Genomic DNA, 26,186 nt, shown 5'->3' with positions numbered 1-26,186 from the left:
GAAAAACTATCAATCTGAGCTGGACCTTCGCCTGAAAACTTTAGATATAGATACTATTTCGGACAATGTTGATAGCTTTTACCAGCACATTGTTAATGCAATACAGCAGTCAAGCGACATCGCGCTTCCAAAGTCTAAATTCAATTATCATGCCAAACCATATTGGTCAAATGAACTCAAAGAAGCACATAAACTTCAAAGACAAGCTAGGTATACTTGGATAAATGAGGGAAGACCGAGGGGTAGTCAATTTAATTCTTACAGAGAATATAAAGATAAGAAGAGAGACTTTAGAAACGTTCAAAAACTGGCTGTGGAAAAATATATGGGGGAGGTGTATGAAGAAATTGAAAAAGCACATGAATGCGATGTAAGACACTTTTGGAAAATGATCAACATTAAGAGAGGGAACAATACAAATTTTTGTCAGGAACTATCAACTGATGGAGTTTGTGTCCGTGATGATGATTCCATCGCAAATGGCTTTGCTAGATACTATGAGGACATTCACACGCCGAATTTAAACCATAGTTTTGACGGAAACTTTTATGAATTTATAGAGAGAGAATTAAATCGGGGTCTACAGGACGAAGTAAGCCATATCGAGGCCTTACAGACCAGTATCAGTTTAAATGAAGTAAGAGAAATCATTAAAGGTCTAAAGAAATCAAAAGCATCGGGCCATGATCAAATTTGCAATGAACATTTGATCTATGGCAGCGACTACCTCATCGAGTGTATGACAATTTTATTTACTCGGATGATTGATCAATCTTACATACCTGTAGATTGCAAAAAAGGGTTAGTAATAGCACTGTACAAAGGTAACAGAAAATCAAAGAACTCCCTCGAAAGTTACAGGCCTGTTACTTTACTGCCTGTTATCTACAAAACCTTTGAGAAAATTATGCATGAACGTTTGGTAACTTGGCTCAAAGATACTAATTCTAGTATACCCAGTTCACAACAACATGGTTACCAAAAAGGTTTAGGCTGCACAACAGCGAGTTTTGTGCTGTTGCAATCAGTACAATATAATGTAAACATGGGTTCACGGGTTTTTGCTGCTTTTCTTGATACAAAAAAGGCATTTGATACCGTGTGGCACGAAGGACTGCTTTTTAAATTATTCACGTTGGGAATTACGGGTAAATCCCTTTTGATATTTTTTAACATGTATACAAATTTACAGAGTAAAGTTCTTGTAAATGGGCAATTTTCAGATTGGTTCTCAATTGGCCAAGGAGTGAGACAAGGGGGTGTTTTGTCAACCTTGATGTACACAATATTTATAAATGACTTGCTGCTACAGTTAGAAAATAGTGGATTTGGAGCAAAGATTGGATCCTTAGCTGTGGGAAATCCAACCCTAGCTGATGATATTTCACTTTTGGCTATATATCCTAGCAATCTACAAAAGCTGTTAGATATAGCATACGACTACAGTAATAAGTGGCGATTCGAGCTTAGTGTTACAAAGTCATACATTATCATTTTCGGACCCCAATACAAGAATTTTATCAATATGAAATGGTATCTTGGCCCGTCATGTTTGCCGGTCACCGATTCGGCAACACACCTGGGTCACCGGATTAACTCAAAGCTGACGTCGCATGACGCAATACTCGATGCATGCAAGAAAGGGAAAAAATCTTTTCACGGTCTGTTTGGTATTGGCATTAAACCGAATGGTTTAAATCCTTTGGTTGCTGCAAATGTAATTAAAAAGGTAATTTTCCCTTCAATGTTTTATGGAAGTGAATTATGGTGTAACATTTCAAAAAGTGACCTCGCTTTATTGGATAAAACTCTGAGGTATTTTGCCAAACATTTACAAGGTTTTCCAATACATACAAGATCAGACATTGCCCTGGGAATGCTAGGATGGACATCAGCGCAGTCCGAAATTGATAGAAGAAAATTGATGTTTTTACACAGATTGTGTTTGATGCCTAACAATGTACATACTAAACGTGTGTTTAACGTTGCGTTATTTCACTTCATTCTGAGCGGATGCATGTCAAGCTGCGGGTTAATTTCAAATTTATATTATACCTCAAAGAAGTTTGACTTGCTCGGGTATCTAACTGATTATTTACATCATTCTGAAATTCCAGATAAACATAATTGGAAAGAAATTGTAAGGTCAAAAATTGTTGGTCTTGAAAATAGCCTCTGGAGAGTTCGTATGTCTAATCAAGCAGATTTTGATAGATTCTCTTCGATACACGAATACTTACGACCTGCCTCAGTGTGGCAGTCGGCTAAAACTAGACAACACACTAAGGTATTTACATATGTAGCTAAACTATGGGCTGCTGTTCCACAAACACAGCCTGATATGTGTATTAGATGTGGGAATGTTTATACAGACTTGATACTTCATTGTTGTGTTAGTTGTCCTTATATGTCGAACTTTCGAAATTCTTTCTGGGATTTCCTTACTGATAAATTTCCCCTGAGCCTGCACATTACGTTATTTAATGCAGAAGATGAGCTGCAACTACAATACCTTTTAGGTAAAAGGTTACCATCAGGAGTAATCGACAAAGAAAACTCCAAGCTATTCGTCCTGTATGCAGCATACTTTGTCATGCAGTGTGCAGCTATCTTCTGTAAATAAGGTACTGAAACTTGCAACTTATGAGTTGACGAACACTTTGTTGATTGATATTGTGTAAGAATTTGTATTCCAATATAGAATATTTTTTTTTTTTTTTTTTTTTTTTTTTTTTTATATTTATTGATTGTATTCAGATGATTTATTCTTATATCATGTAATCTTCCATGGAAGGAAATAAAGATGATGATGATGATGATGCCTCCATGAAAAATCTACCTGGGCTGCCCTGGGCGAAATATCCCGGAGAAAAGCATCTACAAGGGTACAATTACTGCGGACCCGGAACAAGACTCGATATCAGACTCGACGATAATAACCAACCAAAACAAGATGAAGATCCAGTAAACGCCATCGATAACGCTTGTTATGATCACGATCTCGCATATCGCAGCGGAGATCTACAGCAAAGGCATCTCGCTGATATCAAGCTAATTCACGCACTAAACGCAATTCCTGACAAAAGTTTCAAAGAGAAATTGGCATCCTGGTTGATAAAGGCGCGATGAAAGGCAAATTAGTATTCGGTGCTGGTAAATAATATGGAGCAAATATATTATTCTCCGCGAGGATTCTGGCGAGGAAAATCAGCGATAGCCAAACTCGCCAAAGCCGCTAAGGTAAAACAATCCGTCGCTGAATCGTGGCTATCGAAACAGGCAATTTGGCAAATATATCTTCCTCCGCCTAAAAAAATACCGTACGCGAGTTTCACCGTCAGCATCCCTAATGAGGTCCATCAGGCGGATCTTATGTTTCTTCCTCACGATACCGTCGACGGCGTCACATACAAATACGTTTTAACAGTCGTTGATATCGCTAGTAGGTATAAAGAAGCCGAGCCGTTATCGAATAAAACAGCAACAGAAATTGCTAAGGCGTTTAACGAAATTTACTCACGATCCCCGTTGACATGGCCGAATCTTCTCCAGGTTGATCCAGGTCGAGAATTTCTTGGCGCGGTTACTTTATTGATGAAAAAATATAACGTTAAAATTCGTCGCGGTATTGTAGGTGTTCATCGCAATCAAGCTATCGTTGAAAGATTCAATAAAACGCTCGCGGAACGATTATTTGGATACCAATACGCGCGTGAGTTTATTCAGGATAACCGATCTCATGATTGGGTATCAAGATTGCCTCATGTAATTAACGCGCTAAATAACGAAGTAACTCGAACAATAGCAATGAAACCCGCAATTGCAATTACAAAATCGAATATACCCCTAAAGCGAGATTCCACAATTCAGCCTGTACTAGGTAGCGTCACGGTCAGATATTTATATAAAGAAGGCGAGGCTGAAGGAGGCAGAAAAAGAGCAACTGACCCAACCTGGAGCGTTACAACACATAAAATATCAGCCGTAACAAGATCGTCAGGAAGACCAGCGATTTATATCCTAGATTCGTTAGCTCCTCAACGCGGATTTACCAAAGAAGAATTACAAATAGTACCAGAAGATACTCAACTACCACCAGCGTCATTGATGTAATTTACTCGAATTCTACCTAGCTGAGATAATTTTCTTACTCTCGACACGGCTAAATATACCAAATTTGACCAAGAAATTCTATCATCGACGATCCAAACCTGTCCATCTACGGTCAATCCTTGCGACGAGTGTATCGTTGTTGCGTATCCTAGTTTCCACGGTGATTTTTCTGCATTTATCGCGTCATTGACAAGATTAATATCAACGAAGATAATATCATTCAAGACCAAGTTTTTTTCTTTTCCGCATGGCAAAATAATATTAATATTTTGTTTCCTAGTATTAGCGGGCCTATAGCATAACGGTACCTACAACGTTGGAAATTTCTCGCAATGCAGCTTAAATAACATTTCCTGGATAATATCACGAATAATTTTTCTACTAGCAACGATCAGATGATCGGGACGCCACAAATTTAGAAAATCGCTCATCGGAGTCTCGTCGATTATTTTTCTCATGACGTCACACTGAATTTTATTCGGTTGTAGTCGAATCAATTTCTTAAATTCGGTCAGTAAAATATCTGTAGATCTATAATCAGCGTCGATTTCCTCATAATAATCAACGAAGTTTCTGAGCCATTCGTGAGGCGATTCGCCATCGATAGGATCAGGCTGGCCGTGATCGCCGCACATTATCACAGCGGTATTTTTTCCTTCCAACCAAGCTAATATCGATTTTAAAATATCTAAATTTACTGTGCAAATTTCATCAAATATTATAATCTTGTTGACATATTTGTTTCCCATGCGAGCTGAGTCCCATGATCCACCGCTGTACTTGAAATAACTGTGATACGTGCAAGAATTAACGCCGCGCTGCTTTATTTCTCGCGCTAATCTGTGAGTCGGAGTCAACACAATCATGTCAGAATTTGCAAATAAGTTTATTGCTCGCGTTGTTTTACCGCTACCACCAGGCCCATTTAGGTAGACGAATTTGGTACGTGAAATTGGGTCAAATGCAGATGCAGCTTTGGAAAAATCTAGAATCGAAGATTCTCCAAATCTACCCCGATGAAATTCATCGCGATCTTCAACATCGGCGTCCTCGCAATAATCTAGGATATCCTCGTTTTTTATCCTCCAAGTTCCCCATGAACTACCGTCGGTGATTAAATTTTCTAGCCTACACTGGTATTTTTTATCGATATAGAACGAATCCGTCGCGACTCTTACCGCGATATCAGAAAATTTGTTTATCATCGAGAGTAAATTTATACTAACATAAGCGAGCATCGATGATCGTAAATGCGTATATTGCGCTGATTCTCCGTCAAGGTAACTAATCACGGTACCTAACTTTGCTCCATCAATAATAATATTCTCTCTGTTGCAAAATATTCCTCGTGATACCGTATCGGCGATTATAAAATCCATCTCGGCGTCGTTGATAAACAATCTAGCGTGCCGATGTTTATGGTCAACAGATCCACCTTGAGTAAATTTACCAATTATTTTTCTTCCTATATCTTTCGCGTTGTCACAATCTGTCGGTAGCCACACATCGGTTTGTTTTCTGTAGGATATAATCGCCTCGCTCACCGTCAACGATACTAACATCGACGAATCCAGCATATATCTCAATAACACCGTAGGAACCCAACGGCGCTGAGATAAATGCCTTCCGAACCAAATATAGCAGATTTTATGCAAATTTTCAGCAAACTCGAACGACGTAACACAAGCAAATCCGGTCATGACAAAATCAGGCAACGGTCCGTTAATCGCTACTCTTGTCATCTCGCTGGTAGGATGGCCGAATTTAGCAAAATAATCTGCACAATCGCCATATCCAAGGAAACTTCCAGGATAACACGCGCTCATGTCAACGGAGATCATATCTTCGAAATTGTACTTGGTATTCCACAATCCGCCATGGCCGTATTCGATACAACTAAGTTGAATAACAGCGAGAAATTCGTTCCTTGTAGGCTTCCATGAGTTTTTCTCTCTAGCGGCATGAGCGGCCACAGACGGAATCGTAAAGCAATTCGTTAGCAATTGATCGGGATTCGACGAATATTTTACCGCAAGTTTCCTCATCGACTCGTGTAATATTTCATCCCTGTAAATATCACCGCATGGCAAAATAAATTGATCGTATCTTTCTTCACTCGAGAATAACCATATCGATATTGGATCAGATGCGCTTAATTTTTTGATAAATCTGAACATGGAATCGGAATTATCCTTCGCAGAAAATTCCGTAGAATTTTCCGTAGATTTACTATCTATAGGATAAAATTTAACAATACGATCCCTCGGAAATATCATTACCGACTGCGACCACGCATGTGAATTATGATCGACAATCTCGATTGGTGATCCTCGAGATCTATACGGTGACGAGTATAATATTTCTCCATATAACGTTTTCACCGTAATAGGAAACTTAAGTTTTTTACTCAACGCAGCTACATCGTCCACCGATGCACCATCAGCGACAGTCTTCGCCCACGCGTTAATTTTATCTAGCCTCAACTGGGTCAGACCAGATCCACGTCTAGCGTTTTTCATATGTTCGATAACACGCTCGGCCACGCAGTTTATCATCGGTGATTCTTTCATCGCAGGTAGATTTTTCACGTCCGGGTTGTTATTTAGCCGATAAATTCCATAAACAACTGCACTAGATGGATATGCCCTAGCGTAATAAGGGCCATCGATTCCCAGTAACAATCCGGGCTTAGAATTCTTATCGAGAACAACGTTTTTCTTACCGCCGCGCACTGGATCTCGTTTATCACGAATAATCCAAGTATCATCAGGCATTTGTGCGATAAATTTTATTCCAAAGATAAATCGCTCTTCTTTGTGTTCGGTTTTTATGTGCTCGATTATTTTCTTGGCTCGTTCCAAATTCATCGTAGCATCGACAGAGTTCGTTTTCCAGGTCGACCAAGTGTGAACGGCTCCGTCATCGAAGAACTCTTTCTTCGCTCGGTCAACTTCAGGTATAACATATTCTGCCTCATCAAGATCAAATGCGTCCATGATTATATTTTAAACATATGTTTAAATTATAATGAATCAATGCAAGTGGATATTAATCGGCTCAACAAAATTGTGTGATAAATCTTGCAGAGGCGATTATTGCGGCGCTCATATACATGCGATTCGGCGTGGTAGTAAAGGACCACAGCGATGTTTAGTTTGCCAAGTTGGCACGCGAGGGAAAACTCGGTTGTGTTTGGCCTGCGGAGGAAAAAATTATCGAGAATTGCGGCGATATTATGAAAAAAGATCCTCGTCGGTTATAACATGCGAAGAAGATTATATTAATCGATTCAAGGCAAATAACGATTTAGACATATAGATTATCATATATGAATTCAAAATCAGCGAATCCAGAATCAACAATGACGTACGAGTTTAAATCTCATTCTACGATCGAGGGATACGAAGCGTCGTCCGATGGTGTTGTCAGACATATCAAAACGAAGAATCATGTTGGTCATTTTAATAAATTTGGCTATCTCAGATTTACCGTCAATGTTAGTAAAAGAAGATGTACGAGTTATCTCAGTCATAGGTTTGTATTTGAGTGTTTTCACGGACCAATAAAAATCGGTCTTGTTATCGATCACATTGACGGAAATAAAGCTAATAATAAATTATTTAATCTTCGACCGGTAACTCCGAGTGAAAATTCCAAATTTGGTAACGGCGGCGGACGATCAGCCAAGGCGGTCAAATTAGTAAATCAAGAAACAAACAAGGAACTTGTATTTACATCGATGAACGCCGCTGCAAAATATTTCGGTATTCATCCGAATTCCGTGCGACTTACGGCAGAAAAAATTCAAAACGCAGCATTTTCCTACAAAATTGGTGTTTGGATCAAATTTTCTTATATTCCGATAAGATTCGATTAAAAATTAATTAAATATAACAAAATTTATATAATGAACGAGGAAAACGTAAATAATATCATCGAAGCCATCGAAGATTTAAAAAATAAAAACGTAAATTTATCCTCAGATTTGGACATAGGTAAAATCCGGTCCGAATTTGAAACGATTGTCCAGGGAAAACTCGAATACAGGTACACGCTACCGTCCGAATACAAGTTTATAAAGAAAATCCAGATTGCCATGTACCAATCACTTGCGACAGTCAGCGATGATCAAATCGAGAATTTTGTTAAATTATCGACGCTGGTAGGAAAAGTTAGGTCGAGTTGATCCGACGAGTATGAGTCAAGAAAAATTACAAGCTCGCGCGTCAGGCAGCTAAAAAAGCTGGTCGATGAAAGTAGAGTCAAGGAATCTTCGATTCCTGATTCTTGAAAATTCTTAAGATTCTGAAGATTTTATCACAAAAAAAACCAAATTTTATTATTTTTTTTAAATATTTTACTGAAATTGTACAATTTTCTTGTTTCTGACTACCATTTACCCCATCAAATTTACGAAATTATATAAATTGCACAATTTGACGGGTATTTACCCCAGCAGATTCACGAAATTATATAAATTACTCAATTTGACGGGTATTTACCCCATCAAAATTAAGAAATTTTACTAATTTCTTAATTTCTCTGATATTTATTTATTTTTTGGGCCATTCTTTTCTGGCGGACAGATTTTTTAAATCTTAATAATTTTGAAATCGAATAATCTTAAAAATCTTCGATTCTAATTTCACGATCTCACAAGCAAATTGATACTCAGCGTTTCTCCGCGTATATCAAGTAAATTTCCATTCTGGTCCGTCAGTTTGAAATTTATCCTCGACAATAATCGATTGTGACACCGCAGGTAAAATGGATTCACTGGCTCTTTTATTATCAAAAATCCCGGAGAGGCGCTAGGTGAAAACGAATACAAGATAAATCCCTGTTGTGCTTGTTTTGACAAAGACGAATCAACTTTGTAGCTATTTTCAACAACATCCGCATGAAGATAAATCGCGATAACTTCCGTTATGTTAACGATACCTGGCGAGATATGCCGCCCTTGCCCGGCAGGATCATTATTATGTTTGAGAATCGATTCTGATTGTAATTTTTTCTTAGTCCACGCATCGTGTAATTTTGGAAATAATTTATCGATGGTATCGGTGACGGTTTTTCTCATTTCATCAACTTTATAGCCAGGAAATTTATAATTTAGCAGCGTTTTCTCGGTTAAATTATGTCTTTGCATGAAGGTTGTAATAATAATACCAATACCAAAGATGGCACTTTTTTCTATATTTTTTGTCGCTAGTTTATTAATGAGTTCCATATCGGCCGCCAATTTATTTATTCTTTCTACGGTCATGATAATTTCGTTACATGAGCTTTGTGCGTTAAATATGCACTCCTGGAAAAAATGTTCTAATAATTTTTTTTTGTTTCTCATATTCGTTTATAATTTCACCAAACAATAAATTAATACTATCTTCAAACAAATCTAGCATATATTGAGATCCTGTGGTAAAATCAAGATTTCTTTCCGTGTTTTCATATGAGCCAATATAATTTAAATCGGTACCGTGATAATCTTTTTTGTCGCTAATAAAATCAGATTTTTTTGGTTCTGGCGTTAATACTTCCCCAGGTGGAATTTCAGGCCAACCTAGCACTGTCCTAATCGATGAGTGATAAATATCGACCATATACGGCGATTTTACTTCGATCATCGACGACAACGTTGGTTCGTGTGCTAATATTTTTATTCCCGGTTCAGCATCGCCGGTTATATTTGATATCCTATATGTGAATTCCTTGTCGATTTGCTCAATTTCGTAGCTGCCTGTTGGTATACTAACGGGGATCCAATCGGGGGTTCCATCGGGTTTGTTTTTGTTGGCGATAATAAGCGAATTGTTTGATAATAATCTACCGAAAGATTTCGATCTGATATTGGGCCAGCTGTTATAGACACGTAACTGTGTTAATGCAATTTCCTTGACGCCAATTGGCGTTAGAAAATCGATACTAAATTCTGGTTTTGTTGAGCTTGCCGATATTAGCGTTGTTGTCAGCGGTGTCGTGTTTGTCACGATTTGAGTTAGTTCCGACATTATTTATATTTATTTGTTCAATCTCGGAGTAAATATTTATCATCAAAGAAAATTCTAGATCGGATATAACGCCGTCGTTGAGACTCTCCGAAAGCAACGATGATAATTTCGAATACGCCTCGTTGACCTGGGATAGTTTACTCTTGTACAGAGATAATTTTTCGTTTGTGCACGAGGATATTTTTTTCGCGATGATATTAAGAACACCAGCGATCGTTGTTGTCGATGTTATTACTATCGTTGCAACGATTGGCGCGATTGTTGTTACCGCGGATAAGATTATACCTGCACCGGCGACTATTGCACTTACCGCGTACACAGCAACATCGATGGTAACTAATCTACGCTGGTATTTCTTTATTTTTACCTGATACTCGTCGAGGAGTTTTTTTAGCGAATCCTGCCATGAACGCGCCTGATTGTATCGGTAGTCCGATGCGGTCATTTATTAGTACCTATGTGAACAATTGCAATTGATTTGGGTTTACCATCTGTAGTTGGTTCGGGTTGACCAACTGCAGTTGGTTCGGGTTGACCAACTACAGTCCATACCGATAAATATTCGAAAATTACAAAATAATACACTGGTCCTGTGGTGGTTCTATCTGGCGGTGATAACGTAAATGTTTCCGTGGCATTTTCATCCATAGAAATAATAAAAAATCCAGGATAATATTCGTAAATTTTATGGGCACCCGCTGTTACGTTGAAATTTATCGCCGAGATAATATATACTCGATATACGCCCTGAATTGGCGCGGTAAAGCCAAATATGTTATTTTCGGGTGTCCAGGTAAGATTCTGTGACCTTAACACAAATGGTACATTGCAAGGGAGATTTTTTGTTACCACCACATCTGGCACGTGAAAACGCGCCAATTTTGGAAGATTCAACAGCGATATTTTTGTGTTAATATCACTAATTTTTGTAGATGCGTCGAGAAGTTTCGTGTTAAAATCTCGAATTTCTCATACACTGATGTATCGACTTTTTGACGCGCCAAATCACGTACTATGTTAATATCCTCGTTTATTTTAGTAATATCCTCGTTGATTTTTTTTGTTTTCTCGTCGTGTGATGTTTTATCGACTTTTTCACTTGCGATTTGACGTATCTCGGAAGTTTCCTTGTTAATTTTGATAATATCCTCGTTGATTTTTTTTGCTTTATCATCCATCGATTCACGTATCGTGTTAAAACCCTTGGTAAGTTCGGCAATAAGAACATCGTCAATTTTACCAATATCCTCGCTGAGTTTTTTGTTGAGATCATCGTGTGATGTTTTATCGATTGTCTGACCCATCGCGGTATTTATTTTGGTAATATCGGCGAGAATGCCAGTAACATCCCTGGTGGTTCTTCCTAACTTTTCACTAAGATCGTCATGTGATGTTTTATCGACTTTTTCATTCGCCAATTCACGTACCGCGGAAATATCCTCGCTGATTTTCTTGTTTTCTCGCTGAGATCGTCGTGTGATGTTTTATCGACCTTTTGACGCACCAACTCACGTACCGCGTTAATATCCTCGCTGATTTGGGCGATATCCTCGCTTATTTTTCTTGTTTTTACGCTAAGATCGTTATGTGATGTTTTATCGACTTTTTGATGCGCCAATTCACGTACCGCGTTAATATCCTCGTTGATTTGGGCAATATCCTCGTTGATTTTTTTTGTTTTCTCGTCGAGGTCGTCGTACAATGACATATCGACCCCTTGACGCGCCAATCCACGTACCGCGTCAATATCCTTGTTAATTTTGGCAATATCCTCGTTTATTTTTTTTTGTTTTCTCGCTGAGATCGTCGTATAGTGTTTTATCGCTTTTCTGGCCCATCACGGTTTTTATTTCGCTAACATCGGTAAAAATCTTAGTAACATCCTCGTTGATTTTTCCTACCTTATCGCTAAGATCATCGTGCAATTCTTGATCAACTTTTTTCTTTACTAGTTGATCTGCGGCGAATGAAGTATCAATGGATTTTTTTATATCCTCGTCAACTTTTTTACTAAGTTTACCTAAGGCATCGTCGAGTTTTTTAAGATCGTTATTTAGCCTGTTAAGTCTTTTTGTCAATTTGTCTTGAGCATCATCGTATAATGTTTTATCGACCTTTAGAAGCAACATCGCTGATAATTCGTTGTCTTTTTTTTCCACGTCAGTGATATCGGCCTTTGATGGCAACTTCGCGATAAGATCAGCGACGTCAGCGATAGATTTTGTTACCGAATCCGACAGGCGAGTAAATTGGTTGATACGATCGTTATATTCGTCTCGCTTGATTATATCAGCTATTTTGATGTTGCTTGTTTGTAATCTTCCTTCGCTATTTTGAAAAATAGCAACTTCGCCAGGATCTATCTCTGACAGCGATAGAAGATTATTAATATCACTTTTGGTTGCGAATTTTGATGTGTCAATGTCAGTCACTTCTTTCTCTTTCTTCCTGTAGATGAATCTACCGTAAATATCAACCATGATATTTATCTACGGCGTATTTAAATACGATCCTGTGATACGGATCGGATGATTTTGAAATCGCATCGAGGACGTTAATTGACTCTGGGCCACATATCGGTGGATCCGTTAATGTCTGCGTCGGAAGTGTCGAATATCAAATCGGAATATTTAACTTTGACACGTAACTGATAAATTCTTTCGGTGGCGCTAGTCCATACGAGTCAAAATAAACAACTTCGCGAGGATTAATCGCGTAGGCGACCCAATGTGTGCCAGGACCGGTATTTGAGTCGAGATTTATTATTCCTGTCTCGGTAGGGTTCGGTTTTTCTGGTAGTTGATCCCGCATAAATACGCCTCTGAAAAACTTTATTTTTTTTTTCTTTGCTTCACTGAGTAAATCTAGATTTGAGGCTGCTATCCTAATCTTAGGCCGGATCCGTATATGGGAGGTCGTCCCAATCTTAGACCGGATCCGCGCGGGGGTCGTCTTGGATACTTTTTTTTACCGTATCGTCCTCCTGTAACTTTTTCTAATAATTTTTTACCTGCAAATCCGGCCGCGGCTGATGCTAGACCGGATACCGCGGACGGAGCAATCGCGGCTAGTAATCCGGGAATATCGGCTAGTAGAGGGAAAAATCCACCTACTTTGACCATGTCTCTGATGGCGCCTATACTAAGACTCACATGAACGCCGGAATTCGCTGATTTTGCTTTGGTAAATCGTTCACGTTGACCCCTAGTTAGCGATAGTTTGTTAGGACCACCATGAATTTGATCATTTTTCAAGGTTAATTTCATACCGCATCGCTTTGATATCGCTGATTGCAGCTTTTTCATCTGACCCGGGGTCAGAGTTACGCTGACGTGTTCGTATGGCATATTAATAATCGTTTAATCTAAATTTAGAAATCTAGGTTTTGTTACATTTTCTCGACAGGATCATCGATGACTCTCATTCTGCCGCTGATTCCTTCCAAGATCATTGTTCTATCGCTGAGAATCACCGCGATTGCCCTTGCCGCTCCGGCTGTGTTAATTCTGGCTTTGAAATGAATATCAACGACGGATTGTTTTACCAAATCGAGATGTTCCAGAGAAAAGTAGTAGATAGGATAGCGAGTATTAAAATCCAGCTGTGATATTTGCAATCCGGTATCGATATTTTGATCGCGACCCATGAAACTTAACAAGCGATGATATGCGCGTGCCGTTGAATAATTTTCAAAATTAATCGATATTTCCTCGGATGGTTCTTGTTGGCCGTTTATTCTCAGTGATACGTTTGTTGCTGCAAATTGATCGAATATCATGTGACTGGAAGTTTGAACATATCTATTTGCGTTTTGAAGAGCAACAAAGATATGTCTGGGTGCCGAGACGCCTTGCTGTGACGCAATTCGCCAGGTAAATATTCCGTTAATATTAACGTCGAAGGAGTCGGTCATGGTTGTCAGCCAAGACATAACAGACTTACCACCTTGATTCATGAATGACAATAATTTTTCTTCCTCAAGTATCGATGGGACTATCGCTGGCATCCACAGGGTAAATTTGGTTAGTTCCACCTTACCGGGATGAGCACCAGCGTCTCTCCAGATAGCTCTGTTATTGTCTTCGGTGTCTCGAACGAAAAGGATCCTGTGTTTTGCTCCGTAAATAACTTTCCTGAAATGCCTGCAAAATCCAAAAATGTGAGATAGCGGAATTGCACAGGAGAAATTTCGTTCGTTTCCCTTTAACATATTTCTCCGCGTGGCAAATCCGAGGTTGTAATTGAGATTGATGTTAATAATCATGTCTTCGACATCTGCGAGGCCAGCATTAGGAACAGCGCGATTGTTAGGCTGTCTAACGATATACGGGAAATGATCGGCGACATTGGAGTTATCTTTGGCGAACATCATGCTAGGACCGGCCGATCTGGTAAAATCATCCGAGTATCTAGCTAGGCCTATAATCGTCGTTGCTATATCAACGTTGTCCGTGATTGATTCGATTTCTCTTCCGTCGATCATGTAAGTGGCGCTCTTGAATAAAGCCATGATACCATTGTTAACGAATCCAATTTTAGTATTATCGTTGTAGTCAACGCCGCCAGGGTCTTTCACAATTTTACCAACAACTTCGATATATGCCTCAGATGGAAGAAAATATCTCGTTGTATCGTGAACTTGAATTTCCAAGCGAGAAACCGCATTTGGTGTCACTGCGTCGTACGAGAAATATTGGAAATCACGCACGGATGTATCTCTACCTACAGGCTCGTCCATGTCGAACACTTCGTTTGACACTTGTGCGAACATTTATTAATAAGAATTTCATCTAAAACGAAGACCGCTGCCCGATATGAAGCTTGTGTTCATTTGCAAGATTTGTGTTAGCAACTTCCTGTGCTAGCTCATTTATTTTTTTATTTGCCGCGTCGTTTATAGCTTTACTGACCTCGGGGGGCATTTCGCTGGTGGTAGGTAATTTGACGGGCAGCTTTTTTTTAAGCGTTAAATTTGATATTTTACCTCTGACAAAATCGAAGCCTTTAGTGGCCAAATTACCAATGCCAGAAACGACAGTCTCGCCTATCTTTCCTATTGCTTTTGACGCGAATTGCTTAGCTGCGGGTCCTATTTTAGGGACTACTCGCGTAACGAAACTTTTAACGATGTCTCCGAGTCCATTGCCGTGAATATATTTGTATACAGGCAATCGAGAGTTAACTATGCGGACCTGTCTAGGTCTGCGCTGATGTTTGTGAACAATCATGTTATTTCAATTGCGTTGTTTTAATCGATGAGTTCGTCAACGAGTTCTTTGTAAATGTAGGAGTCGATGACGCCGCCGCGGAATAATCGCCGACAAATATCTGAGGCCTCGTTGATTATTTCATGAGAGTTATTTCCGGCTCGCTTTCCTCCGATTAATATTTCGAGGCGAGACACATCGTTAACATCGCTGTCAGGGCAAATGGTATATCCGCTTCCTGTTTTTTGTTCTGGAAACATTTGCGAATGTAACGATGATATTAAATCTTCCTCTTCCTCTTCTTCTTCCTGCTGCGGTTTTTCTGTTTCTCTTTGTTTTATTTCTTCTTTTTCTTGCTCTCTTTGTTCTACGCTTTTCTTAAATTCACGAAATTCAGAATCACATTTGTAGGGAGGACTTTTGCTGGCAAAATATATCCACTCGATCCATTTGTCTTTTCCAAGAGGTTTTCCATGAACCTTTGATTTTAAATATTTGTCCCTTTCATCATAATCTGCGGCAATATTGACTGAATTTTCCCCTTTTTTGAGCTTTTCATACGCATCATCGGTAAAAACAAGTTTGATAGCACGATGAAGATTTTCATAATCGGATTTCGATGTTTCTTTCTCTTGTTGAATTGTTTTTGTGATTTACTCGAAGATTCTATGTTTTGTTCTCTCCTTGTATCTGCGGCGCTTAGAAAACTAATATAAACAGGATTAGTTTTTTTCGCCTGGGATAAATTAAATTTAGCTCGGAATATATTATTATACCAAGTTTCTCGCGTTTTAATTTTTTTCAATCCGTCTTCTGTTAAAAAACGCATCCTGTTGTCAAAAGAATCTTCCGCAAATATACCGAGTAATCCAATGTTATTACCAAACGATTTGAATTGTTTGTCCATCGTATTCCAACCATCATCAGTAAATTTTTCTTTTATTACATCTCGAGGCTCTCTTCCCTGACCTTCTTCTTCTTCTTCTTCTTCTTGCTGTGGTTGTTCTTGAGGCAATTGTGCTTGTGCTTGTACTTGCTGCAATTGTTCTTGCCGCGCTTGTGCTTGTGCTTGTACTTGTGCTTGGTGAATTTGTTCAAGCTGACCTGGCACTGCTCGAGTATGTTCCTCAATATCTTTCACCATGGGAACAATTCCGCGTTTCCTGAGTTCCTTATCATCTTTTTTGTCACCATATGCTACTCTCTCAACTGTTTCGGTGACTGGACTTAACAATCTCGACGATAAATCGGTAAAATGATACTTCGCGTCTTCGTAATCGCGAACATTTTTCTTGAATATTTTTTTTACTGGAATAAGTTTCTTTAGTGCCGCTAATTGTTCTCGCGCTAATCTAGCAGAATGAGGTTCTCCAACTGTGCTAGTTTTCGAACTCATATTATTTTCAAGTATATTATTTTAATGCGACGTAAAATTGGCCAAAGCAGCCCCGCGTTGCAACAAAATTATTCCCAATAACTTATTTTTCCTGTCCTTGATGCTATATTTACTAACACACCGGCGCGACCACCCCGATGCACTCGGTCTGAAATGCATGAAAATTAGCTCTCGTAGAAGGCTTTATTTTTTAATTCTGAGGCTTCTACGGAGAAAGTTCTCGTAGGAAGCTTTATTTGGTCTGTACACGAAGGTCTGTTAAACTTCCCTGCTGCTTCGTTTGTCATCGTAACAGGATCAGGCCACTTTGTTGAGCGAGTATATAAATGGTTATGACACTTCGATCTGATCGTCCTCATGTGAGAAAACACTTTAATTTCTCATAAGGCACTAAATAATGGTCATGCATCGGAGATTTTTTGACATTGTTTTATTCATTTGGCTTATTGGTTTGACATTCCCACCTGCTAATATGACCGAGTACATTTTATATAGGCAAAGAGTTTGCCTCATCCTTCCATTTTCCAATGACATTTTTGTTAGAATCATCTTGAAATTGACTTGTTTCAGGATCGTCCGAAACTTGAATAAATGTGTTTTTTGGGGTTTTTTTTTTTCTGAGAACATGTCATCGTGCACATCTTCGGTTTTAATCTCATAACATAAACTGTCTGAGTCGGTGAACAGCAAAATAGCCTTGGGGCCATGTCGCGTTTTGATGTGCCCTTTATGAAAGTCATACATGAGCATTTTGGATACATATACTACTGTAAAACAGCAATAGATGTAATTGCTCATCACCAAGTGTTTATTTCCTGTCGATCGCTGCTAAAATTTTGTCAAAGATTTAATGCCGACAAACAAGGGATCAGTGACTATTGTATTTATTCGCACGACATCATTGACCGGCTCAACAAATTCTCGTTTTCTAATGTTTTCTATAGTTTTGCCAAACTGGATTGTTTATGAACTTAAAGAAATCTTTCTTACGCCCTTTGTGAAGTGTTAAAGCTAATGTAAGGTTCTAATCATTGCTATTGATCACATTTGAGTACATGAATAATCCTCAGCAATTCGACTCCTCACCGGATACTCTCTAATAATTTTCCCCATGAGGTTAGGTAGTAACTGAGTTTTCCTCCACATTCTATCGTGTCTTTGTTAGCTGCAACGTATAAGGGCTCATCATGTCCTCGGTCATCACTAAACCGTCTGGTGTCAGCTGGCAATTGTTATCCTGCTCGTGGAGTTCCTGGGAATGAAACAAATGGATTTCGAGAAGGTAGCCGGTGTCATTATCGCTGTTGAGCATGTTCTCCATTAATGTTTCCTGATTCACATACGAAATATTTCAAACGGGCATCAGTCCAACCATTCAGGTTATTGTGATATATGATGTAATTGGATTATTCGCTAGTATCAGATCGGGTAAGTATGTGTTGTAGACTTACGAATGCGTGTGAGTAAGGACAACGATGCCTCCTCGAATTTCATTCTCGACAAAATTGAACATGGCTACACCTGTAATGGCATCTAAGATGACACCGTTGATTTAAAATACAGTGTCTCACCAGTGTACATGGGAGGAGTAAGACCAGCAAGGAATAATATATCTCTGGAATTTGTAAGGATAAAACCCCTTGCGAGTGACATATTCGATATGATCCCCATATTTTTATTTGGTGTGTTTGACCTGTTTTATGATCAGGTCATCCAATGATGCTACCATGAACTGAAAAAAGTCGATGATTCCTAATTTTCCTAATGAGAACGATATGTATTTTTCCATGTTGCTAGGGATACATCTAATTTTTTGCGAGAATTTTCCAAAACAGTTCACGATTAAGTGTAAATCGTACCTGCATACATTATGCATCAAGGCAGGAACAACATAAAAAAAATTAAAAATGTAAATTACATACTCTGCGAGAAGCTCCTCGGTATTTGCTGGTGTAATGACAATGGTTCCGCACAGGATCATTACCCAGTAATTTTCCGAAGATTGAGCAATCCACATCGTTATCGAAATTGATCTTGGTTTTCTCGGTAAAAATCATAGGATCCGGTAAGTGAGTCTGTTTTATTCACTTCTGCCAGTAAATCACAATCGATCGTTGCCACGCAATGTGGCCCACGATACATGTTACATCGGAATTGTAATTTGTCATTGATGAACACGATTTTGTACACGGCACAGACGTACTGTTTTCGGTTTCTCTATTTTATTTAACGAGTCGACGATAGAAGCTAAAGGCTTTAGGCAAGCGACTATGCTGTACACATGGGAATAAGCAGGTATTTGATCACATTATTATGAATACTGGATTATCTCATGTCCACTAAATCCGCTGACCATATGTCATCTAGCCGCACAGAAATGACCTTACGTCATGGATTTTTTTTCCCGAACGAGGTTTTGTAGTTCTCTGACAAGCCGTGAACAAGAGTTTGTACTGGCGCCAACACATGGAATCGTTCAATGTGCAGGTGCACCAGTTCATAGTTAATGTTCGGCTCGCATGATTCCTCGCACTAAGCCGCGGTCGACTTCCTCTTGAGGTACTGAGTCCTAGTAAACTGATGCTTATAAATCAGGTTTTGCTCAAAATACAACTTTTTCGTAAATTTGGCTTACATCGATTCTAATTCGTGTGCAAATGTAATCAATGGGGTGATTTTATGCATCTATAATGCTAATCAAGACAACATAAACTGACCATCTGTCATAGTCTCATCAGCTTTGTGCAGTACTGCGTGGGGGAATGCCGCTCGGACACTAACAAATGTTTGACGCTTCTAAACACCATCGTATTGTCCCTGCACAGAACAAAAATCGAACTCAAAGGAAGCGGCATGCAAATGTAACGGTGAGTATCGATAAGATCGAATCGAACAGCAAATGTGGTGTTGTATTTGCCTGTACATGCTTGCTTTAAAGCATCGACTATGGCGTCACACACTATACCAGATTCAGCACAATTGACAGTCAGCGTTGGAATAACTACCCATAATGTTACTCTCAACCTTTCAGCCGACCGATGTTCATGTAGTTCTTGCTTCAGCTGCTTTCAGAGTGATTGAAGCGACTTTGGTTGCGATCCCGTGTAATTTTAAACTAATCTGGAACATAACGCAGATACAAATCTGCCAACGATTTTAATTCATTCTGTACCTTTTGGTCTCATGGCTTTATGACTATTGTTTCCAATCTTTCTTAAATATCAAAGGTACTTTCATGATGTTTACGCAATATGCAAAGCACATCAGAAACGTTAAAGACGTTTGCGTGTCAAATGAACATTATAAGTGATTCTCTAGTTGTTGTTATCCACGGCGTGTTCCGACTTATCTGTCAGTCACACCATAATTTCAGAAATCGCATACATGGCGAGTGATAGAAACGTTATAAACTATGCTGTCTGTAAAACAGAGGGTGGTGTGCAATGGGGGTTTGTCCACCGGGACAAATTGTTCATGACAGATTACCCACCCACCATGTCTACCGAAGTCACCACTTAGCAGTATGTGGATCTACCACGTGTGAAAACGTTACATCATCGCGCTGACGGATAATACAAACAACCAGTCTAGATTTTCAGTTTCGGCTTCTTTAAAGCTTATTTTGTTATTGCTCGGCATTTGACATAGGCGTATAACACCAACGAAATATTTGACGGCTATCACTACTTCCAGTATTTGGACAAGAGTCCAACCACCAACATGGGTCTCCATTTGAAACTTTTAGGTGAAAGGATTGGAGAACGACATGGGACGCATTTTGACGTGGAGCCTAGACGGGGTCAAACAGGAAAACAGTGCTGTCTACTATATAAAGGTACTACTGTCATTTGATTCAACCTGCTCGATTTTACTGTTCCGTTCTCAGAAACCACAAATCTTGCGTTTAAGCTTGTGGCTTTGACGGCAGAATCTCGAAATCCTGGACTAAGATATTTCAAGCTTTTACTGTAGATGATTTCATATAAAATAAGATGGCAGAAATATTCAGGATCGCTGTACACTTATACGCTTTTTATGTGCTGACATTTACCGTCAGGTTACATGTTACACTGGAAACAATAAGCACATGCTAAAATCAATCGATAGGAGGCATATAATCATGATTATCATGTGTGAAATTTTGATAAAACTAGTTTACGCCGAATTTCAAAACAACCCGGCAATGCGGCGTAAGCAATTACGAGAGGAGATCGACAAATATTTTGGCGTCAGCAATACTGAACTCAACTGACTTTTGGCGCTGTATCAAATCATCTTCGACAGATTTGTAGCAGTTAAAGTCAAAAGTTCGGTCTTTGATCGATTTTAATCACATAGATGAGAATCTCACGCTCAAATATAAGGAACGAATTAGAATCTGATTACCGCTATTACCACCGGAAAGTATATGTGTTTAAGCGCTTAACGATATTACCCTTTAATTTAAATGATGTTATCCGTAGGGCCGATTAATGTGACGGCAGCCTGTTAATTTTATCTCAGTGTGGCTTAATGATGTCATAACATCATTTTATGAATACCGCTTTGAATAAATAACCCAGAGAAACAATCGGGGCGACGGTAAGTCCTGCTATTACTTGTAGATAATAATATTCGTTCATCGTGCTGGCACAAACTAACATTTAAATTCTAATAACAAAATTATATCTCTCTCCACAATGTAACCATCGCGGAAATACATAAAACTGGGTATGTCATCCATTCAAATATCATAAGCCACAATTTTACGCTGAACTTTTTTCAGTCTATTATCTTAATACAGGTTCAAACAAAAATCCTCACTTGCAAGGTAATGAGGCAGAAAATGGTTTATAATATAATTGCTATCCACGGTCGAATCGATATCCCCAAAATGACAGCAGCCTGTCAGTGTGGCTTATGTCGACCCTCAGATAAGTGACGTCATGCGTTAATGCCATTCTACGGATTTTTGTTTTACGCGATATTTGGAAAAAGATTCGTTCAGCTTTTGATGCAAATCCATTATTATTATTTTAATGGTAATGGTCAAAGAAAGATGCCCGGAGGATTGTTACATCACCGAAACCATATTCTAGGGGTTTTATAAATAACGTGGATATCACCTTGGAATTAACGGTAAATAAAGCCGTTGGTGTCACGCGCAGACAAATAATACTTACGCCAGCTCAGAGAAAATATTTATCCCATTATTGTTCTCTATGTTAACAAAGTTAAGATCACATTAATACATGTCGTTTACTACAATAAACGCTGAAATGCAGGATGAATACTCATTATGTTGGAATAACAAAAGCTAAAACGGTGTTGTAACAAATAGTGGTGGTGGTGGGGTTTAACGCCATTTTTCAACACACGATAGGCTATACATGGCGGCCAGTATTAAAGGTGGTGGAAGAACCCGGGAAAACTCCGGAAAGAACCACCTACCCACGAGAAGCTACTGGTAAACTTTCTCACATACCCACATCGGCTGAATCCGAGACTCGAACCGGCGCAGACAGAGGTTAGATGGCAGTGATCCGGAACGGATAGCGCTTTAGACCACTCGGCCACTCGGGGCCCCGTAACAAATAGTACCGCTTTTCATAAGAATAATCTACTAAGTATAGGATTAAGTGATACACATTGAGAATAGAGAGGCTTGCCATATTAACATAATAGATCAAAGATATAAGCGGTACGATATTTATATACTTACTGACAACTATGATATCTGGAAGAGGTTTATTGGAAGGGGCAACGCTAACGCAATGCATGTGTTGGAAGCGAAATTAGATTGATAGATGTTAAGGAATTCGATCAAGCAGGAATAAGACATGAAATAAGACAAGCAAGAACTATCAAGTAAAGAATGAAGAGTTTAATGGAAAAAGCTTAGCCAATATATGTGCTAAATGAAACAATACAATAACAAGTACAAATACAAATATAGCTAACTTAATATTGAAACAATATTGATTATGTATTTGCATTATCCCTTACCATTATGCGTAACGATAATGTGTTTGAAAATTAAGCACAAATGCTAGGAATCAACTTTGTTACGGGAATTGTCTTTGTTTAACCTAATCATCTAAATTTGAATTATTAGTTTAAAATTTTGAAAAGGCAGCAAAAATATATATATGTATTTATAAGAAGTGGGCGTTCGTCTCCTTATACAACATAATATTACCAAATGTTTCGTGCATGACGCACTGATGGCTACATACGAAATACAATAAATGCAAATATCAGATGGCTAGAAATCAAGAAGATGTATTTCTTCTTTTGCTTAAACATGAGAGAAACTGTATAACGCACAGTACAATCAAAGATGCATTATTAATGTGGCTACTTTTGGGCAAACACAGCATTAATACAGTTAAAAATAATAAGGATATTAAGGGTAACAATCATTTCACAAAATATACAAAACGGTGAACAATGCTAAATGAATATAGAAATGGTGCAATCCAAAGCAAATGCAAAATCACAAATGTTATTCTTAAATGGATTCAGATGAAGGAAAGTAGAGAAAAAAAAAACACCAGTGCAAAAAAATAAAGGTTTAAAAAATTATGTGATGAAGATTGTTACAAAGAATACATTATGAATGAAATAATTGAAGATTTCAACTGATGAATGTTATGAATGAAATAATTGAAGATTTCAACTGATGAATGTATGTTATGATAGCCCTTATTGGCCTTAATCAGCTGACCACATGGTCACTACTTCAATACTAACAGTCCAATTGCAATAAAGATTAAGTAGTATCAGAAAAGTATACAGTGTCATTCAATCACGATAAATACGAGAGTGTGATAATGCTTTAGAAAAATATATTCCTTATTTGACGGCTGAAATATTTGTACTCATTGTTCTGTAATATTGACTGATGTACCAACTACAGTTCTGAAAGGTCTGCTTTATCTTTATCTTAGATGGCTGAATGTTCATTTTTCTATGGATTGTTTCTCCAGAACGACATCTTTGTTCCTGTGAAGAAAATAAAATCACTTGTATTAATATGTTTGGGGCATAAGTGTATCTACGAGTGAAATTTATTCCATAAAATTAGTAACGATGTTCTCTAAAAAATATAGATTTACTTACAAGCATCCTATATCTTAAACAAAGCATGAAATTGATGCCTGAGCAAACGTTTAAGATGTTAGATTTAGTATTATACGCTATAATTTCTGAGGTTCATTTGTTACTCCAGATAATTTGGCTGATATACACAATTGAGTATCAAATTTGAGTTTGATTTGAAAAGCTGAAGTAGCATTGCCGTCTCTTATAAGGTATTAAAAAGGTATCGATCAGTATATTTTATAGCAATTAGTTACAATTAGTAACAGCATGCACCATAGGTTTACTATGGAAACAAAACGGTAAATATATTAATGATAACAATGTAGATACTATCCACACTTACCCTATTATTACTTGTAGCTTATATACAAGACTACACACACTATCACCCATTAATTCTACCTGATAAAAAGTTAGTATCATTCATATGTAATGACAAATTTATAAAAACATACCATCATACACAAACAGGAAAGGATAGGAGAATTTAAACACTCACTATAAACTCAAACAAACAATAGTATCGCATAAGCGGGAAGTGTAAGAGTGTAGCCATCGAAGACCTTCACATTAGAATTATATAAAAAATAAATGGGTACGATATTTTAAGCTGTAGTTGTGAACATCGATACAATAATAGGCAATAATATGAGTAGTACCGATCTATGTTTCCGAAGTGTATGAGTGACATTAAAATGGCCGATCGAGACCATTGAAATGTCTCGCACGTTTCCATTTCTCCTTGACCATCTTCTCATTATATCGTCACTACGGCTTCATCTGATGCTTCATTGATGAACCCATTCGCGTCTTGTCAAGAAGCTCCATAATGTGCCTGAAGTTTGTGTAGATCAGTAGTTATTTCACCCGATTGTTGCTGTTCTATGTCCATGAGGCTCATAAAAGTGGTAAAGTTTTCGACTTTGACGTGTTGGCTAACTATTCCTCTACACAGGATGAACGATGAATTGTACAAATGGTAACAAACCACTTAATATGCGTTACCACGGCAATGAAACACTAGATTCTCGTTTCTAAGAGATATGATTGAAAGGGTCCATTTAGTTGTCAAGAGAGCCATTGAGATGTAAACGACGACATTACCAGGACTACTGTGTCCCATTATGGTCTTAACTACAAATCATGTCTTTATCTCGCTGCAGAATACAGATCAATATTTTGTCATCATATTAAGGTTGTAAAGACCCCCACGGCTTCTCTCTCTCTCTCGCTGTTGAAATTTTCTTTCCATTCTTCTTATCCCCAGATTATTTAATCTCGTTTACATCTTCCACTAGGTCTTAGAGCATATCAAGGATTATAGTAAATGTATATTGTTCCTATCAAGTGATATGTTACCATGTATATGTACAGGTTCTGCTAAATTGTGCGATCTTCTATTTTGCCATGATGTTGACTGAGAGGTCAACAATGGGCAACAAGCCCCATCATATCATACGTTAATGTCGCTCAGCAGATTGGCTTTATGCGACAGTTAATATCTGCACAGCACATGTCTCATTTGCTCGTTGAGTGTCAAGTAAAAATGTTGTGAAACTCCATACATCAACTTCTGCCCAGATTTTTTTAATTTCGTTCGGTTCCAAATAACCAGCTGTGTGTAAGTCACTTATTGTAAATATGATCACGTTCAACAGTGTTAAGTTTTCATACTCTGTCATATTTAAATACTGTGTGTACAGACTATACATACATTACCTAAATAGGAATAAAATATTATATGTCTGAGTGACCAATAAAATGTTTGTAGTCTAAATTAAATTAAATTCGTTTTCACCTTTTGAACGGTGAAAATTGAATCAATTTTGATTATCATATCAGAGCAGTTGTTCTCAATATGAGCAAGAAACGCCTTACAAGGACTGAGGATAAAATGTGCATCATGGATCAGGAACGGCCTAAACGTGAGTCTGCACCGCACATAGGACTTGTTTGGAGTGGTTAGGTCAGCAATCACGAGGTTTTTCACTGGAGGGCAAAATTATATAGTTGATCAAGGATCCTGGTAATTTAGCTTCACAATGGGTTCTTAATATTCATAATATTTTCCCACATTGCACTGATATTTTCCGCTGCCTGGAAGAATTTTTGAGTTCGTTTCTCTGTCTAGCCGTCCATCATTCGGAATTATCTTGGAAGCAGCAACGACAATCCTAAAGTATTCTGCATATTACTCGTATGCTTCACGATCCTCGATTACTTCTCTCATTTCCCATTCAACATCCTCGTCGCTGAAGTAACTCGTTACCAGTTGATTTGGCGGTGAGGTTGGCAATTGCTTCTGTTTTATAGTCACTCCATTGTTCTGTATGGATCGATGGTGTACCCTTATTGTTCCTCTCAAGATATAATGCC

At 38.3% G+C, this 26,186-nt stretch overlaps 1 protein-coding gene across 3 annotated transcripts in view; it reads right to left on the bottom strand.

Moving 5' to 3' along the window:
* Positions 1-22,575: 22,575 nt before the first annotated feature.
* Positions 22,576-26,186, bottom strand: part of LOC149783460 (uncharacterized) — a 45,781-nt gene continuing 42,170 nt past the window's right edge. For all 3 annotated transcript variants that reach the window (XM_089931698.1, XM_089931699.1, XM_089931697.1), the window contains exon 8: positions 22,576-23,711. In XM_089931698.1, coding sequence (XP_089787824.1) covers positions 23,677-23,711 — 35 coding nt within the window. In that variant the 3' untranslated portion in view covers positions 22,576-23,676. The remainder of the gene's footprint in view (positions 23,712-26,186) is intronic.

Source organism: Sinohyriopsis cumingii, chromosome 14 (assembly GCF_028554795.1).
Source record: "Sinohyriopsis cumingii isolate HCF-2022 chromosome 14, ASM2855479v2, whole genome shotgun sequence".
NCBI classification, from domain to species: Eukaryota; Metazoa; Mollusca; class Bivalvia; order Unionida; family Unionidae; genus Sinohyriopsis; species Sinohyriopsis cumingii.
This window is presented reverse-complemented; position numbering and strand designations above follow the sequence as displayed.